This window comes from Gossypium arboreum, chromosome 11, assembly GCF_025698485.1.
Source record: "Gossypium arboreum isolate Shixiya-1 chromosome 11, ASM2569848v2, whole genome shotgun sequence".
Classification (NCBI taxonomy): domain Eukaryota; kingdom Viridiplantae; phylum Streptophyta; class Magnoliopsida; order Malvales; family Malvaceae; genus Gossypium; species Gossypium arboreum.
The window spans coordinates 76540973-76561507 of NC_069080.1; the positions used below are offsets into that span (position 1 = coordinate 76540973).

Below are 20535 nucleotides of genomic sequence, written 5' to 3' on the forward strand. Positions count from 1 at the left end.
ACGGGCTGTTACATAGTGGTTCCATATCAAATGGTAGCAGCGGAGTGCAGACTTATTGGCTAGGCCTTCCAAGAATCCTGTAATGAACACAAGGTAAAATTGGTAGAAATTGAGAAGGCCATTCATTCTGGTGAACAAACACTTGCCCAACTTCGCCAACTACACGAAGCAACAATCCATCACAACCAAGAACTTATTGACTCTGTTCCACTTGGGAGACTGGTTATAAATCATTAGAGGCCAAGGAGAAAAGGTTGGAAGAGAGGGTCTGCCAATATAAAGCCAAGAAAGATGAATAGGAGGGGAAGATGAAAGTTCTTGAGGGGCAATGCCTTGTAGATCTTGAGTAGTTACAGAATGAAAGCAACGAGGCCCTTAAGAACTACAAAGTAGATACCAAGGGTAAGATGAAAGAATATCTGCCCAAGTTGAGATCCAACCTTATGCTACATGCCCAAGTCACCGTGGGTCCTTTTGACGTGAGTCAGATGGACTTCAACTGCATGTGAAAACATACCAATAGGGATCTCATCTTTGAAGTTCTTAACCCTTTATGCGTGGAATAGGAAGAATTCCAGAAAGAATGGAATGAGTCAGGTAAACTCTTCTTCCCCCAAGAACCCGAGATAACTAGCCCAGCTCCCGTAGAAGGAACTTCTTTTGACTTTCATGATCGCTTACTTTCCTTGCTTACTTTCTATTCCATTTTGCACGAACTATTCACCAACAAGACTTAAATCTGCAATACACATCACATTAATAACAGTTTAAGGAACTAAGCTAGAATTGAGTAACATGCATACAGAGACTAACTTTCAAAATCCTATGTCCTATTGGTTAAGCTAATACTCTGATGCCACTAAAATTGTAACACCCCAAACCCAACTCTGATACCACTAAAAGCTCACCCCTTTAATTTCATAACCTTTCATGTGAGACAGGAACTTAAGGTTTTCATATGGCATTCGGAGGAGCTTATCAGATGGATTTTTAATAATGAGTTTAAAAACTATTTTGGATGTTATTTTGGACTTTGGACATTGAACTTTTTATTGGGTTGTTTCTTTATTTTACAAATTTAAACTACCATACATGTATGCTTGATGAGTTTACAAATATTTTAAATTATTTATTATTCTTACTTGATTTTAAACAAGCTTATAAAATTGTGATTTTCTTAATATTTTCAAAAGTTCGTTGTAAATGATTTATATCAAAATCATTTTAAAGGAACAATTAAAATTATTACAAAACCTTTGCTTAAATGATTTAAGATGGTATCTTGATATAATAATGAACTTCTCAAATGTTCATGTTTTGATAATTGTTTTCCCAAAACAAAATTGATCGTTATTTAATCTTTTTGAGTTTTCGTAAAAACAATCAAAACCTAGCTACCTTCAACAAGTAAATGGTTTCCAATGGCTTTAATGTGGCTTCCGAAATTTCTTCATAACATCTAGGTCGGATTTTTTGGGTTATAGGAGGCTACACCTTGAGTATTTTCATATTATATTAAGATGCCATGGGTCATAGCCTCATGGTCTTACACTTTTTTTCTTATCATTATCTACTAATTTGGTTAGCAATATAATTGTCCTACCAGAGGCTTCAAAGAAGGACATTGTTCAACATTCACTTACCTAAAATTGTTTGTATTCCTGACCGACTCATACTTTACATATATCAAACTTTACCTGCATGCTTAGCAATCAATAGAACTTTATACATATAACACATATCTCATCTTTACTTTACTCATACACTTACCAATTATTATAGATATCATCATCCTTTATATATATATACTTCTACTTGAACAGTCCACATATAAGAGTCAGGATAGAGACTCACCTGATACTTACCCACTGTAGTTCGAAGTTCCAGACTCAGACATCCTTCACAACCAGTAGCAACAACTGCTTAAAGAACATATGATTACTAGTAAAACTTTATTACATACAAATTACTATCATCTCAATCATTGATAACCCCCATGAAAAGCCTTGTACTTACAACTTACTGTTCATACACCTCTCTTAGACTTACTTTTCCAAAAACTTAACATACAAAGCTATAATACTTACCAGGAGATGGAACAACCACTAATAAATCCAAAAATCTTACCTTCCAGCTCGAAGAGAAAAAAATCACATTTAGATTTAGAAAAGGAACAGAAAGTAATATTGAAGGAAGAAAAACTTCCTTTTAAATCCTTTTCACCCATATATATAACTCACTTAACTTATTGGAACTTAACAAGTGTCACTCAAATCCATAATTTGTCTCTCCTAATGGCCTATCGGTTTTGAAAAAAATATAAATGAGAATTCTGAAAGAATGGTATTTGACAAATCAATCTTGTTTCCCTAACCAAGTCACTTTACAACCCAACTAGCATAGTACTTCAGACAAACAAGGTATAGTATACCTTAGGTGGTAGCTTATACCTTAATTACCTTCTTATTTTAACAAGATATTTCTCTTTACATAGCAGTATAACCTGAAATAGAGTCTTCACGTACTGCCACAGTGGTTACTATATGCCCACATATATTCACTAAGTTCGTATGAACTTACTCTATTACCTTTTCCTTCTCAAGCCTGCTGTTTGAAGGAAAGCTTTCTGTTGAAGGGATTACGCCAGAACACTGTTGCTATTGTGAGCAGTCTATTTTGTCCTGTATCATGCATGACCTTTGGAGGTGGCGTGTAAATGTATTTTTGAAACTAATCTGTATAACGATCTATTATTTTGTTAAGACACTGTCTTTTTATGATAATCTTCTTAACTTTTAATGCTTGGTTTTGAATTATTATAATTTATTCATGAACATATTTATTTGAACTTATCCTCCAAATGAATTGAACTCTATTTTAAAACACCAATGATGTAAATTGAAACCTTTATAAAATAATAGCCATCACATCTTTTATACTTATAAATTTGTAAAGCTTTACAAGCTTCCATTGATGATTTGTTTAAGAATTAGTCTAATTTTAAGTTGTGACACATCATACTTGGATCCAATTATCGAGTTGGGTTTGGTGCGTTACAAATTTTGTTTGGGTTATGAGAGATAATTTAAGAAGAAAAAGTTCAAAAAAATTATGTTGATAATGTGTTATGAAAATAAAGATAAAAGAGAGTAAAAGAACAAGAAATAAAACAGCAAAAGAAAAGTACGTAGTTTTATTGATCAATTGAGATGTTTACAATATTTTTCCAAGTTTATATTTATATACATGAAATAAAATTGTACTTCTAATGAATATTAAAGTCATAAAATACATCAAATTTATCTTGATCTTGATGAACATTCACTCAATAATAAAATATTTATAACACAATTATATATATTAAGTTTAAAGTGTCCAGTATAGTTTTAACCAAATTTAAAATTTTAAACATTTTCATAAAAAAGATCTTTTAATGAACACATGCATGTAATAAATGTCATTAATCAATAGGAGAGATTTACGAATATTTAAGAAAGCTACAAATTGTTTCTCCAAAACTTGCCTCTTATTAATATTATTGTGATTTGTGAAGTCTAAAAGCGCAAGAATATTTGGATGGAAATACTACTAAATATTTTTTTTAAAATATTAATTTTATTATATTTGTTTTTCTCAACTTTTAAATAGGGAGATAATGCACTTCAATGTACTCGAAATCACGTCCCTTGTACTAACAACAATACTAATATTAATAAAATTAAGACTCAATCAAACAATTCTACTAAGAAATTTTATGTATTTTTTAAACTTACTAAAATATTTTAAGATCTTTTAGGATCACCACGACACGGAAACATGTAAATATTGAAAACGAAAAATTAAGATAAAATTAATATAATATATAAATTTTAAAAGTTCACATTATCCTTCTGTTAACTATTTAACTACTGGTTGAAAAAAAAAAATCCTGAGTTGAGTGACAAAGATATAAAAGTTTTGGGCTCTAAGTTAATCTTTTACCAACACTTATTCAGCTGGGCCTAGGTTTAGCTCCCTTGGGAGTTTACTGATTCATGTCTCTGCAATTGCCTGAGAACAATGAGAGGATCCATCCCATCCTAGTATCCAACCCCAAAACCCTTAATTTGAACATGTTTCGATTCGACTTTCTGCTTCAGTTTCATCATTAGCTAAACTTTCAACATCCAAATCAAATGAGAAACATAAGGTTCTCTTATCATCCTCTACCTGGAAAAGATTTAACCCTTTTGTTATTTAGAACCAATTCTTTTTACCTCCAAAAAGAAAACCCAAAGCTTCCTCTATTGGTGCTGCTAATTTTGAAGAGAGTGTGTTTTTGTCTTGATTTTATCGGTTATGCATATACCTAGATGGCGAAACGTGTTTCTTCTGAAGAGTTCATTGGTTCCACCTTTCTTATATTCAAAAGCAACGGCTACTGTTGCAACAACCCACGTTGCTTCGTTTCATTCTTCGCCTATTACCTGTGAAAAATGGAAGAGCAAATGGGATTTTGTGAGTTTGGGGAGAGCTTGAATTTCTATTTTTATTTGAATGGCTGTAGATAGGGTTTCTGAAATTTCAAATCCTTGAATAGCTCTAATTTGTGGCATTTCTTAGATGAAAGAAATAGTCTTGTTCTCTGAGTGCTATGTAAATTAATCTTTAACGTCAAAATTAAATTGAGAAATTTGAGCTTCAATGTTTCATGCTAAAGGTTTCTGCTTGCTGATTGTTGTAGATGCTACCGTTGAGATTTGTTCTTTATTCATTATGTTTAGCTTCCCATATTGTCTGTTCCTGGTTTTGATCAAAGTACTTCATCTCCTATGTGAATAAGTACGCCTACTTGTTTCCTCCTCTGGCCACCACAAGCTGCATAGAATTGAGCTTCAGATGTCTGTAATGCATGAAAATTTTGGTTTAGTAATTCGTATAAATCTGTATGCATTGCTTTTGATGAGAAAATTTAACAATTAACTATATTTTTGTAGGAGGAAAGACGAACACAACAACCAACTAAGGTATATAGCTTTGGCAGCCTCTATTTATGTAATTATCTGCATGCATCTTTTAATCATCTTGTTCCTAGTATATCATATAGGCACGTTTTTAGATTGGTAATTTTCTGAAAACTTAGGAGACCAAATTCCAGTTCAAGTTTGTATGCCCATTATAACCATGCTTGATTGCTAAAACAGCTATCTTATTCATCTTGGACTGGGAACATTCCTAGCAATCTTTTAGTGCAAATAAAATTCTTATGCATCTCACAAAAGGATTCCCCATGATTAATTTTAATGTTCACATTGACCAGGTGATTGGTGTCATCTAGTAACGGATTAAGATGTTGCTATTTGTTAATTTCGTTCTTCCCAAGTAGCTTTGTTATGGACCTTTTGTCTTCTTCTGGCATTTTATTTCTTACTTTATTTGTTCATAAAAAATAGAAATTTTCTGACATTTCAAATATTAATGCAGAATCACATAAGGTATACAGTACATCAAAAGCGTGCTGCACAAAGAGTGCTCTAAAAAGCCTGCTCTATAATAGTGGTTGCTCAAATGTTTCATTCCAGGTACACTTTTCTGGACTCCTATTTGGTTTAGAACCTTGATCTTATTCAAGACGTGAACTTCAATATTTTTGATGCACTATTTATGTTGTAGTTATGGCGTAATTAGATTGTGATAAAATCTATTATTGAAACTTACGCTAACCTGTACGACCCACCCAGTTGTCTGCATCAGAAGTTGACCTAACTTGATTTGACCATCTACAATCCAACCAAAATTGAAATTATCTGAACCTAAAATTGTCGAATTCAGAGATGATCCAGACCTGAATAAACCAAGATCCTAACCTTGTATTAAATTGGTTTTAACTTAAAACTAAACAATTTGAACCTGAAATGACTTAAACTTGAACTGAGTGAAACCCATTTTTTTTATGCACTGAAGTTACCTGACCCAAACCTGACTAAACTTGCCTGGTTCACACCCATAGTTTCTTTCCAATTTTATTTGCTTATTCTGATGTATTAAGGAGTTCTTCAATTATTTTACAAATAATGGACCATCAGTCTTCCCAGTGCTTTGGAATTTCAATTGAAAGAATCCAATTTATATAGTTTTATCCAAGTTTAATTTTGGTCATGCTGAAAGTATTAGAACTGTTTAGGTGTCATCTAGCCAAATGGACTACAAGTTGGCCGAATTGTAAATGTTTGGACAAGTTGATAGTGCAATCTCATGGTAGAAGGTTGGATCCTGAGGACTAATTTATAGAGTGAGAATCATGGCACCCAGTTATCTTTTTCTTAAATCTTTGGAGAGAGAGCACCCTAAGAAATACCATTGTTTTTTGTTTGTTACATGCATATTTCTACATGTTTGCTAACCAAAGTTTTTTATGCCTCTTTTTCTGCTAATTTTTATTTTTTGGATATGTTAAACCACTAGGGTGAATAAGAACATGTTAATTGAAAGAGTTTAGAGAATTATAGTAATACTTAAGTTGTTGAAGAGATGAAGGCTCTCGTATAATGGATCCCAGTGCCAATAATTTCCATTTTTGTTAATGATGTAACTGGCCGCTTGAGAGGCAGAATTTTAAATTTGTTTACTGTACTATTTTCCAAAACTGATCTTATCCAAAGACGATAGATTGTATTAAACCATGCAATTGTTCAAGTAATTGCACTGCAAAATCAAATGGGTTTTGCAATTGTTCAGTAATTGCACTGCAAAATCAAATGGGTTTTAGTATGGGTCATTGTGACAATTCATCGGTAAAATTACTTTCGTATTCAATAAGCAGGATTTATGAATTTTAAAGGATCTTTCCACTTCCTAGGCAAATTATTTTATTAGGATAGGACCAAGTTTAAATTGTTTTCTTTGGAGGAGCCAATAATTCATGAAAGATCTATCCGATCTGCCTACATTGTAGGCTCATAAAACCTCATTTCCCGGTTTGTTATTGCCATTTAATTATCTCCCACAAAAACCCTCTATGAAGCATGTTTACATTGCATTACAAGTTGTAACATAAAATGAGTTAGTGTTTCTGAACAAATATAGGTTCAAGCCTTGAAATTAGTTTTAGTTTCTTCATTATTGGCATTGCCGTCGTTTTTATGTAACCAAAATTGTTAAGTTTACTGTTCATACAACATCCCATAAAATGTGCATCTAGGGTCCGACCGTAGTAGAAGCTTATGATTTCAGTTAGGCCATTGAAAGACTGAGGTTGCTGTTCGTTTTTGATGGATGATGATAAGTTGGTTTTTTAAAAATCCAGTGGACTTGACATACATGTAGAGCTTGAATGTTATTTATTTACCAAGAAACCATTGGACTGGAATGTATCTAAAACATGAATGCCTTTTATCTTCCTTCTGCTTTACATTGTACCAAAAGATTGAGTTTACAGTTTTCATTAGTACCTGAAATTAAAATACAAACCTTGCCTCTGGCTTTTATCTAGGATGAAGTTCAAACATGGAAATTTGATGGGGCGGAAGGCTGGGATTCAGATGGTTCTGATAAGAAGTGGTGGTCAAGGTATTCTGGACGACATGCTGGGAAATCTAACTGCAAAAAAGTTAAACGTGAGCTTTCTCTTTCTTTTTTCATTCATTTCCTCTTATTGTTTATTGAAACACAGCTAAAAAGAAAAAAAGAAGCCTCCTTTATGCACTATTTTTAGCAGAACTAGTTCTCATATTTGACGCTCATTGTCCTTTTTGTTACATGGTGCAGGAAAGTTTAAAAGAGAGAGTTTCTTTGACGACTTTGATCATCCTGAGAGAATCTTTCAAGCTAAATTTGGGAACAAATGGTATACTTGGTCTTCTGGTGGAGATAAGTCTTTCAAGAATCCAGAATCTGGATTTGAGTGGAGAGAAAAATCAGGCTGGACAAATCAAAGAACGAAGGAGTGAGAAAATACTAGTGACTCTGAGTCTGAGTCTGAGGAGGAGAAGTCATATGATGTAGGTTCATGTTCTGATAGAGAAATCCTTGGTTTGCCTCGAGCAGGCCCCATAAAGATTGAAGATGTTCAGAATGCTAAGTACTCAACTTAATATTTGAGAGGCCTGTCATCTTGAAGATTGGACGTTACATATTTGAGTTTTCCCTTGCTCCAATTCTTTTTTACGCATGTATTCTAAAGTTCATTAAAATTGCCATTCAGCTTTTGTGTATCAGCTATGAAGTGGCATCCTGATAAGCATCAAGGTCCTTCACAGGTTAGTTAGAATTTGCAAAAATTTTGTTTTCGGCTGCTCATCTAATTCCAAACGAAATTTTTATGGATTTTAATTTCTGGTTTATCAAATTTGTTGTGTTGCTGTAGTGAAGCGGATCCCGTCATGGTTTCTTTCAATTTTTTTGTAGTGACGTAACATCTTTACATTTATGCAGGAGATTGCTGAAGAGAAATTTAAGATGTGTGTAGAGGCGTACAAATCATTATGCCATGCTCTATCCTAAGCCTTAGGAGGTTACATAGCTCCAACCAAGTAAGTGGTCTCGGAGAATAATAGCTAAGAGGTATAATTGAATCTGTTCTATTTTATTCTGATAATCATAATCATAGTCAAATTGTCAGAAAATTTGTTTGGCCCTACAATTGACAATGGTCCATTATTTTGGGGCTAAAACTCCAAAAAAAGTAATTACATTCTGATTTAGTAATTCTCTCCTTTATCTTGCTTTTTTTTGGGGGGGTCTTGGTCTGTTTCTCTCCTAATATTATTATATAGCTTTGAATTATACAAATCTACCTGATTTAAGCTCCCAGCTAGTTTGACAACTGCATTTGCCGCCTCATTCCCCGAATTCTTTACATGTTGCACATTGCACTTTGAGAACCTCGTAATCCAGCTAACCGTGTATGACCAATCAATAGTATTTGCTGCCTTCTTCCAAAATAACAGATTGAAACCCCATATGATAAGCAAATTCCAGAGTCTTGGGTGCTGCCAGAGCTTCAGCTATATTCAGGACCAGGACATTAATTACTGGAGCAAACCTTCGTGATCACGTACTATAACTCCATTGACTCCAAAATTTCATTGAAATTTCCTCATTTTCTTGAAAACAAGACAAGTTTTTTAACTTTTCTTTCAAATAATAATAATAAACCATCACCCGCCACTAAATCAAACTCGCCCTTTCCCATTCATTTTCTTAACAACCAATTAGAAAATAACACCCAAAAACGAAAAGGTACATTAACTACATTAAGATGGCAGCGATGCGAATCCCATTCAGTATCAACAAGTAGTCCTGTTAGGGAAACATAGCCCACAGTTTGATTTGAAATCCACACATCTAATGTAAGGCTGACCCTTCCTGGAATTTCGTGGATAAAATTGATAAGGCTCTGCTTCTCTTTCAAGTACATAGCGACACAATCTCCTTGAATAGTGTTGAAACTTATCATATGGAAGGTTAAAGAGTTCTCACAAAATCAATAAAAACGTGGTATTCCACAATGTGGAGGGGATAGATACATTATGATCATCATTACTATCTCGTAGTTGCAATTTTCTTGATTAAAACTAATGCTTACAATTCTCCAAGTTACTTATCTATTTTTTGTGGTTCGTAAGTGATATTACTAGATTCAAGGTTGATATCTGTAAATTTCTCTAACGAACTACAGGGCAGATACCCAAGGCAATATGTCTTTTGAAGTGATTAGTGCCGACTAGATTTGAACCGATAATATAAACAAATATTTTTATGGGAATAAATTATATTAGGATTATCTTAAAAGTATTATTTATAGGCATTAATAAAATAGTGACGTGTCATTAAATTTTAAAGATAACAAATTATTACTATACACTCGTTTGTATCTAATATTTTTCAAACTTAATTAAACTTTAATTAAATTAATTAAAATAATTAATTTTTAAATTATAAACAAACATTTCTCTTCTTTTACAATTTTAATCATTTTGTTTTTTCTTAAAAGTTAATATTTTCTATTTTGCAACCAATTTAAAAAAATTAATAATTTTTGTACAATTTTTCCTTATACATATAATTTTAATAATTATTTTACTATAACTTGAACCCAGAACCCAATGTCGGTTTCTGAAAAATAGAAATGATTCTGTGTAATATGTGGGTTTGTTTGGGCTTGTAGTGTTTATTCAAAGCTGGCTGAGGCATTGGGTTTCCGCTAAGCCCCCGATCTCCACTTAAAACCTTAGCTTGTCTCTCCTCAATCATCACCGATCTCCACCGTCACAATATCTTTGGAATCGCAAACCACACCCCCCTCCAAACCCCCCACACATTTTATCAACTATGAAACTTAAACACGTACATCTTAGAACCCTCCTTTCCTTTTCACCTTCTCCTTCTTCTCCATCTCTATATTCATTCTCAATCTTCATTTCTCATTTCTCCACTTCCCATAACCAGCCTTTACATTCCTATTCTTCGTCGTGGCGCCATGAGGAGGTTTCACGGCACGTAAAGGTTTCAGTTTGGTGGGATTTTGAGAACTGCAATCCTCCTGTAGGTTTCAATGTGTATAAGATTGCTCATATGATCACTTCCGCTGTCAGGGCCAATGGAATCAAGGGTCCTGTTCAGATAACTGCTTTTGGAGATATTTTGCAACTCTCTAGAACAAACCAGGAGGCGCTTTCTTCTACCGGGGTTAATCTTGCTCACGTTCCACAAGGTATGTCATTTTGTTTCTTTAGTTGGCAAGTGGGATTTTCTTTTTCTTTTTTTTTTTTTAGAATTTTATGATTGTTTGCACCCAAGATTTTAGTGCTATATTGGGCTTTCTCTCGAGTAATTTAGTGGTTTCTGGAAACTTTAGTTAATCAAAATATATTTGATTAAAAAAGGAGAAAATAAAATGAATTTAGCAACTGTTTAAACATAATTTTTATTGTTAGAGCATGGTGCCGGCAGGGAAGGTGTTGCTATCTTTTAGTGCGGGCGGTGAGCAGAGAACTTAGGGCTGTCTGTTGATTCCTGAACAGACTATGACTGCTGAAGGGTTTTGCTTATGGTGGAGTAGAGGGACAAATTTTTACCACTTTCTTTCTTTAATCTAATAACCCCTCTTCCTGATCAGCAAAAAGAACGCCTTGCACGATACTAGAATCCTAGCATCTCAAGTGTGCTACATCTGTCTAAATTTTTAAATCATGGTTTTACTTAGAAAGACACTTTTCTTTTCTGCTGAAAGACCTAGCTGGGAAGAGGTAGGACGGAACACTTAGGATGGAGAATACAAATTTTTACCACTTACTTTTGTTCATGTTATTTTACCATGCAAACTCTCCATCAATGCAGGTGGAAAGAACAGTGCTGATAGATCACTTCTGGTTGATCTTTTGTACTGGGTTTCTCAAAATCCTCCCCCAGCGCATATTTTTTTAATCTCTGGTGACAGGGACTTTGCCAGCGTATTGCATAGATTACGGATGAACAACTACAATATTCTGCTTGCTACTTCAGATTCAGCTCCTAGTGTTCTTTGCAGTGCTGCCAGTATCATGTGGAATTGGAATGCACTGCTCAAAGCAGAGAATCTGACTGGAAAGCACTATAACCATCCTCCTGATGGTCCTTATGGTTCTTGGTATGGCCATTGCAAGGGGCCTCTCGATGATCCGTTTTTAGTTGAACAACCAGTATGTACACAAACTGAAGAATTTTCTGAGAGTTGTTCAGATTCTGTGCCTCGAAAAGTTCCAAAGGCAGTCATAAAGCATATACAACAGATTTTGAACTCATACCCAAATGGAATTTCTATAATCGACCTTCGTTCTGAGCTGAAGAAAAGTAATGTTAGCCTTGATAAAAACTTCTATGGGTATAAAAAGTTCTCCTGCTTTCTTTCGTCCCTGCCACACATTTTGAGGCTTCAGTCAGAACGTGATGGTAATTATCTTATACATGGAATTTTCCCAAAAGCTGGTGAACCATCTAAGACTAGTCCTTGTTTATCTGCCAGACCTGTCTGTAGAACTGGAGATGAGCACACTGTTTCTTCTGGGTCGAGTGGTGATGGCAGGAGAGTAGATAGTGGTTTAAATGAAAAGTCCAGGTTGCATCATTCCCCTGAGGTTAATTCTGGAGTTGCTTCTGGAAAGATACAACAAACCCCTTCAGCAAATGGTAATCTTGTTAAAGTAACTGCAGAGAAGCCACAGGAGGAAGTCCAACAGCCCCTTCCAGTTGATCAAAAGACTACTGAAGCATCTAATGATCAGGTGCCTGAGAGTCTTCATAATCATGTACTGGAACAAGATTCTGCATCTAAAGTAAGCTTCATAAGGAAAGTTTGGCAAAGATGGTTTGGTGGTAGTGATTACACACGTGCAGGAAAAGATCATGACAATCTTGCGGGAAAAGATTATGACCTTCCAGGAAAGCCTGGTGATTCTGCATATATCACTGAGAAACGAAATAACAATACTCTGAAAAAATGCATTGAGGTTAGCTCTGATAGGGAAGGAATGAAGGTAGAATGTAAGGAGAAGTCACATGTAGTTCCATATTCATTAACCACTTCTTCATCAAGTAATGACTCGACTTTTGACACTAAAGCAACTGATGAAGCAAGTGAAAATCCCTCCGGGAAGAGGGCAGGTTTATTTAACTGGATTGCCAGCTGGTGTAAGTTTTGGAGAAGTAGGAAAGACTCTGAGGTATCGAGTGATCAATCCTATGAAAAGCTAAACCAAACAAACACAAACACTTTAAAGCATGAGGTTTTTAAACAGGGATCCTTCTGGGAAGACATGGAAATCTTAATAGACTCACTTAGGGGATCACTTTTTGTCACACAGTCTAGGACCAGGTTTGTTAATTCTCACCCTCTAGTTTTTACTGTGTGCCTTGCTGACAAAAATCTGCTAGTTTGCTTGTTCTCATCTTTAGCTTGCAATTTTTATATACTCCCCCTTTCGTAATGGAATCTAGAATGGCATTTACTCTTTGTTAAATATTCACGCATATTTGCTGACTTTTGTAATATATTGTGGTTGCTTTCTTTATATCTTTGTATTTTGCACATGCCCACGTCTATTTGACAGAAAGTAAAATAAATATTTGGACTTATGAACTTGTCAAATTTTCGTTTCAGCTTTTAGTTCTGTTCTACAGGGGCATCTGTTTACTGTCCTTGTGGTTTCGAGCATCCTGTACTTGCATTTTTATGTGTCGGTGGAAGAGGGTGTGTTTGTTTACATGCAGAGATAGTAGAAAGAGCATCCTTTTATCTGTTTTCTCTTTTCTAATGTGTTAATAATTATCATGATTGAATATGTAAGATGATCAAACACTGCATTTTGTTCAAATGTTAGTAACTGTTGGAAGCAATCTGCAGTTTCTGAATGAACATATTGAATTGGAAATTTGTTTTCCAACTATAAACGGTAAAGGAATTTTAACAAAATCATGTCTTAGCGGTTGTCAAACTTTTGCAGGGAAGAGTTGGCTGAAAATCTGCTGAAGGAAGGGCCATTTGTTCTTAGATCTCTCAGTAATACTGATCTCCTTCATTTGGTGGATTTGTTAATATCTGATAAGAAATGGATAGAAGAATGCCCCTCCCAAGCATCACCTTTCAAGATCACTAAGGCTGCTGGGAAGAGTCCCAGTTTGGGTCATTCTCATGCTTCAAATGGGTTGAGATTGATCTTTATGCGCACTCCATCACAGGCAAACTTGCAGACAGAACATGAAGGAGAGAAAAAGTTGCAGAATATTCCTCATTCTGGGGTTTCATCTACCATCCCTGATAAGAACTCTTCAGATCGTTCTAGATTTCAAGTATTGTCTGACTGTCAAAACCTTGTGAAAGATATACTAAAGGAACACCCTGAAGGACATAATGTGGCCAACTTCAGAAAACTGTTCCTTGAGAGGTACGGTTATCCTCTTGATATACAAAGGCTTGGTTACAAAAAGTTAGTATCTGTTCTAAAGAACGTGCCTGGAATTAAAATAGAGTCCACCTACATACTTCCTGCAAGCATGGTTCCAGATGATTTTGGCCCGGAAGCAGCCGCTGGTAACATTCAAGAAAATGTGAGCCATGCATTAGGTGAATTGCCTGATGATGCAACAACAAAAGGTGATGCTTTAGACACAACATGGGATGAACTAGGACCTGTGTCCAACACAACTTCAACCAGAAACGAATCGCAATCAGGATTAGGAAGCAAAAGAATGGGCACAAAGGCAACATATCCCGACTATCCTTCTCTCTCAGATGATGAATTTTCTGATTCCGAAAGGGAAATCTCAAGTGCAGAGCGATCGGGGCTACAACAGAAGCCTGGAGTAGATGAGGAAGACAGCTCTTTGCTGCAAATCCTTGATTCATGGTACAGTAGTAAGAAAGGTAAGGATAAAACAGATAATTCAGCGAACTCTGAGGGTTTGGTTGATTGTTCTGAATATGATGTCAAGCCGTCTGGTGCTGCTGGAGAAAGCATGAAGACCGAAAAATATTTGGAGGACTATGGAAAGAAGCAAAGGATGCAAAAGAAGTATTCTTTTGTTGCAGACCCAGTTGGTAATGACAGGGATAAGTTGATTAATGTAATATTAGGTAGCTTGAGAAAATCAAGTGAGTCGAGAATGAAGGCGTGAATGGTTATGGCTGGTTTGACGGTATCAGTCTTCATGTATTTTGCTATTATTTCTCACTTGTGTTAGCTTTCATACAACATTCAAGCTATAGTGGAGGAAATTTTTCGGCCTACAGTAGTTCATGGTTACAAATAATGGTCAATGGCACAGCTATGATAATAGTGCATGCTATTAGGTGATGCTCCAGTAAAACACACGAATAAGATAAACTATAATCATTTATTCTTTCGCAGAAATTTGTCTTTGATTTCTACTTGATAAATTAGTATTAGAAATTTAGAACACAGAAAAATATTGCCCTTTTCATCAAATCTTCTTTTAGGACGGTACAAAATGTCTTTTCTTGAATACCTGTTTCCCTTTTATGTACGAAAGCCTTTTCTCATGAAGTTTGTTATTTGAGGTTTTTATATAGGTATTATATTTTATTTTAATACTCTCTAAAATACTTTTTTTTTTTCATAATGTTATTTATTTATTGAATTCATGTCTTTTGAGATAAAGACAAACGAAGAGTTGGGATGATTAAGCTTCTCAACTACTTGAATCAATGTGTTTGGTATGATTTCATTAGCCATGAGCATTGAGGTTAAGCTAAAGACATTGATTTAGTCATTAATTACTCGTGGGTCTAGCTGAGATTTTGATATTCATTAGTATCGTCTCATCTTATATGTACTCCATTTCCTTATTTTATTTTATACAAAATCTTAAACCCTAATATTTTTTTCTCCTACTTTAATTCCTTTACTATAACTTGAATTTTAGGTAAATTGGTTGTTGAAATAGCAAAATCACATACCTCCAAAAACTTCAAACATTGTAAATTTACTTGCACTATCATTAAATTTTGTTTTTTATTAAATATTGTTTTTACTAATTTATTATCAATAGATTCTGGAAATAATATTTTTTCCATAAATACTAATAGCTTGAATGTCTAAATTTGAATCTACATTATATGAGTTTTGGTATCCTGACCAATTGGATCAAAGGCTAGTTACATGAGATTTATTTATATTAGCAACCCTCTAACACATGCGTATGCGTGTAAAAATCACGGATTTAAAACATACGGAAGACCATAAACTTATTGATATAATGATAAAGAATTTGTTTATAAATTTATTAAATATGAGTTCAATCCTTAAACATGTTATTTTTAGTTCTTTTATTTAAAAACTATATAAAAGTATGAAAAGACAAAAGACCATAAAAATAATAATAGTAGTTATTTAGTAAAAGGGTGTATTAGTAATTTTTTAATCGAGTTGGCACTCGGTTAATCTGTGACACCAACTAAATCAAAAATTTTATTAGTAGTTTAGATGTTGTATCTCAAATATTCCACTACAAAATCATACCAAAGTTGCCTTAGTTGAAAAGTAAAGGATGTAGACATATACTTTTCATTTTGGCTTAACGGTAAAACATGCCACTATTAAAAATAAATAAAAAATAAAAAAAATCAATTAAGCCCTTAAAAGAGTTTACCCTATTGAGTCATCAATAAAAAAATCAGCTAAGCCCTTTTGTTAACGAAAATCATCAGTTCATCAATTTGACTATTAACTATGCTAACGTGAAAAACGACACTAACATGGCATTTCAATCAACAAAAGTTAAAAAAATAAAAATTATATATACATCTGGAATGAATCTTGAAAAATAATTGCTTAGGTTCATTTGAATATCGACAAATATTTGTCCGATTTATTATTGATGAGTGCAAACCAATAAAAATTTTCATAATTGTAAAAATTCTTAAATATTAGTAAAAGTTATAAAAATTAAATATGTAAAAAAAATATTAAAATTTATAAAAATATAAAATTAATAAAAATAGACATTTAAATGCACTTGAACTAATGGTTGTCCAAATTGAATGAATCAAGACATATGGATGTTTAAATTCATTTCAATTAGTGCAAAACTATAAAAGAACTATAAATTGTAAAATTAAACTCCTTTTTATATTTTGGTGTTCTAGAATTATTAAAATATTAATAATTATAAAAATCATTAATGTCACATCCTAAAATAGAGGGAGTTAGATTAATTGGGTTACAAAATTATGGGGTTGAAATGAATATTAAAATTAGGGTAAAAGAAAATGTTAAGATAAAATAATCATATTTTATTAGAACAAAACTTGATTACAAGATTTAATTTAGAAATAGCGAATTTTAATTGAATTAGGAATAATTGAAAAGAGATAAATTAAAATATTAATAGTGAGTCTTGACTATATGTATTAATAATTATATAAGAACTAAAATAGGGAGTATTAAAAAAACTATAATAGTTAAATAAACTAGAAAAAAATTGAGTAATTATATAAAGTAATAGGAATAGGAAAGTTGAGCTCCAAATAAATATGTACATTGACTAAAATAAGTAAGAAATAAGATATAGTTTAAGTGCTAAAGAATTTTCCTCTTTCTCTTGTGGTCATAGGATCAAATCCTATCCTTACATTTTGTTTTTGAAATTATATTTTAAAAAAATAAATTTAAATAGAAATAATCCATATTTTTTATGTTTTTATCCTAATTAGAATTCAAATTACGCTTTTCAAATCCTAATAGAATTTATCTTCATTCCCTCTATTTATTCTCTATTTTTCCTTCAAAACTCATATTGCAAAATTCTTTCAAATTTTTGGGTTCTTTCTTTTTCTCTTCCATTGTTAAATCGATTTTCAATCAAGGATTTCAAAATATTCAAAATTATTCCTCTTTTCTCGAGTAGATCATTAGTCTCTCCAAAGCTAAGGTTTTTAAGTCTTCAAATCAGGTGTGGGATCTAAACTTAAAACATTATGTGTGATTAATTGTAGTGTTAGGAAATTAAAAGAGTTGTTATGTGAACTGTATAATACGCGAACCTAGAGGAAATATCATGCAAACACTATAGGAATTGTAACGTGAGCACGTAGAGATTATATGTGAATCCATAAAAATTATACGCAATCTTTAACTGCTTAATAGGTGAGTTATACATTTAGTTATGCGAACATTATACATGCTATGGTGAACTCTATGTATGCTGTAAACCCTTGTATATGCGTTATTGTTATTCTTCTTACACTCACCAAATATATGTGTGTATATGTGAGATTGATTGAATACGTGATTACATGTCATTTGATGATAAGTTGTGACAGTAAATGTGCTAAATAAGATGATATGAAGAGTATATGTGCATATTACGTGAAATTGGGAATGGAGGATGAAGGAGTTCCGTTGGAGACAGTGGCAATTTAAGTCCACACCGAAAGTCAGTACTGCACGAAGTAGACGGCAATGTCATCCAAAACGGATAAGCTAGGATGGTAGGCTAAAAAGCCTCCAAAATAGGCCAGCCGAGATGATAGTTTATATGTAAAGCCATCTAAATCGAACAGGATGAGATGGTCGTTTTAAAAAACCATCAAAACTAGACCAAACGGGGTGGTAGTAATAGTCATCGTCACAGATGACTACTGAACAACCATCATCAAAAATCAAATTTGGGATGGTCAATTATTGTTATGTGTTATGTGGGATGGTGTGTCAAGCAACACTCGAGGGCGGTTCGGATGGACCAGTGAGAAATTAAAACATTAAATTAATACATAAATATGCATCATAATATATTCTGTATATGTATTGATTTATTATATGTTCCTCTTATTATGCCTAAATTATTATTATGCTTTGAATTAAATACTTTACTGTACGATTGATTATATATAATGATTTAAGATTAGTTTCACACTGAGCCATTGGAAGCTCATTCCCCCTTTTCTTTACCTCTCAGGCAATGCAGAAAATAGGATTCGAATCGGCATTGGAGGACCCTCAAATTAGCAAGTCTTTATTATTATTATTATTAAGTTCTACTATTAAGTTTTCTTTAAAATCGCCCTTAATCAATTATTTTTGGGAAATGTTAGTTATTTATTTTATGCATGATATTTAAATATTGCTACTAGTATTTGCATGCCATTTAGTTTAAAAAATATTATTTGTTTTTGCTACTTTATAAAATACTTAAAGTATAGATAATACTTTTCTTGAAAGCCTTTTCATCGTTTTATTTAAACCCTCACATTAATATTATTGTAATTGAATTACTAAATAAATTCAGTTCAAACTAAAGAATGTTTTTCTTAAAAACTAAAGAGTGATTTTCAATCAAATGGACCTAAGTAAAAAGAATGGCTTTACGGGATCATTTTGGTTATTGAAGCCTTTGACTTAGCCGAAACTCCTAGGCCAGGTTAAGGGTGTTACAAATAATTATTAATGTTAAATCGCCACTCTACCTAGAAATATTGTCAGAGATCACTTGCCCAACTTGCTTTGGCTCACCTATGGAAAGATGACACATGGCACATTGGGATCATAGCTAAAGGTATATAAACCCTTAGCCTTGAACAAAAGAGGCTTCTTCTATTTCTCAAGAGTAGAACCATGGTTAAAATCGTGGCATGCTCCAGCGAGAAGGTATATAGGTAAACATAAAGACAAATAGAACTATGCCATGATAGAGGGACCCAGAATATGTCCTTCAATATGTTTTAGGCAAAGTAGTATGGAAAAATGAGGTAGAGCTCTGCGTAAGGAAATGCAGGATCTACTAGCCAAATAGCTCGGTTACACTGAATGAACGCCTGAGGAAAAGGATCCCCTAACTCTTCACATCATCATTATAGGATATCTTGCAAATTTTAAAATCCCCAAAGTGAGATTCAATGCGGGAAAGGACTCCACAAACCACCTCTCGTAGTTCAAGATTTATGTGGAGATATTAAGGGCCTCTAATGAGTAGAAATGCATTGTATTCTCATTTATGCTCTAAGGCCATGCTATAAGTAGGTATAACACACTGCAACCAAGGTCTATAAACAATTTCAATGAGCAAGCCAAGATTTTTGTGAGCCATTTCTTAGCCAATAAAACAACCCTCAAATCTAAACAAAGTCTCTTGGAAGTAAGATAGCGTTGAAGGAAACCCCTTGCTGATTTCACCAAGAGGTTCAACCAAATCCATTTTGGAGATAAAATACCTTAATGACAATTAGGCAATTTCATCATGCATCGTTGGTTTGGATAATTAATTCTTGTTTTCTATCTCCCATATATAGTTTGCTGACATATTTCTTTTGAAACTTGAACTGAAGAACATCCAAGTAACTTGATCAACTGACGTATCTTAGGTGATTGTTAACCACCATTGATATGCCTATTCTTTTAAAAGAGATACTGCACATGTAACACGCTCGAACGATGAACATTATAACTGCTGGAGAACTCACTCAATTGAAACCAAATAAATTTCAACCGAGGAAGGACTGACACCTTTCTATCCTTTCAATTCCATTGCTATATACTTTCACAACTCTTTTATCAGGGCTCGCCAGGCTCCAGTTGTCAGTGTAGCTTAAGTAACAGCTCCCGCTACTCTCTTGAGTACATTTGCTACTGTGTGGAGTAAATTCTTATCACCTTGACCCTCACGACGAGGTCTATTAGCATTATTTCATTTATTACTGGCTTGATCAATATTGTGTGTTTTGATCTCAACTCGATTCTTACCCTCAACTGAGTGATTGTTGTTGTTAACTTTTCTTCAACAACATTTCTCGATTCCTAAGACATTTTTAGCTATAAAATAGAAAATTTCATAATTAGCATCCAAATCTTGACTCAAACTTGACTTTACCTTGGCATGAAATATAGACTCAATTCCAAGCTCGATTTAGTCTAAGAATTAATTAAACCTATAGCTCTGGTACCGACTGAATGTAGCACTCGATACCTAACCCAATCGACAAATCCTAGTTACGGAATACCACATTTATTCCCAGAGAAACTATGATCTCAGTTCAATTTAACTCAACTATTTATACATGTTATA

At 33.6% G+C, this 20535-nt stretch overlaps 1 protein-coding gene and 1 long non-coding RNA gene across 2 annotated transcripts; both read left to right on the forward strand.

Moving 5' to 3' along the window:
• Nucleotides 1–3912: 3912 nt before the first annotated feature.
• LOC108471074 (uncharacterized) lies at nt 3913–8685 on the forward strand. The gene is made up of 6 exons (XR_001869454.2): nt 3913–4497; nt 4977–5006; nt 5464–5561; nt 7472–7595; nt 7747–8237; nt 8413–8685. It is a non-coding gene; the product is annotated as an uncharacterized LOC108471074 (long non-coding RNA).
• A 1442-nt stretch (nt 8686–10127) lies between these two features.
• On the forward strand, nt 10128–14867 carry LOC108474027 (uncharacterized). Its single transcript, XM_017775900.2, has 3 exons — nt 10128–10693; nt 11320–12832; nt 13461–14867. Exons 1-3 carry the CDS (start codon nt 10312–10314, stop codon nt 14629–14631), a joined length of 3066 nt encoding a protein of 1021 aa, XP_017631389.1. The 5' UTR covers nt 10128–10311; the 3' UTR covers nt 14632–14867.
• Nucleotides 14868–20535: the final 5668 nt, after the last annotated feature.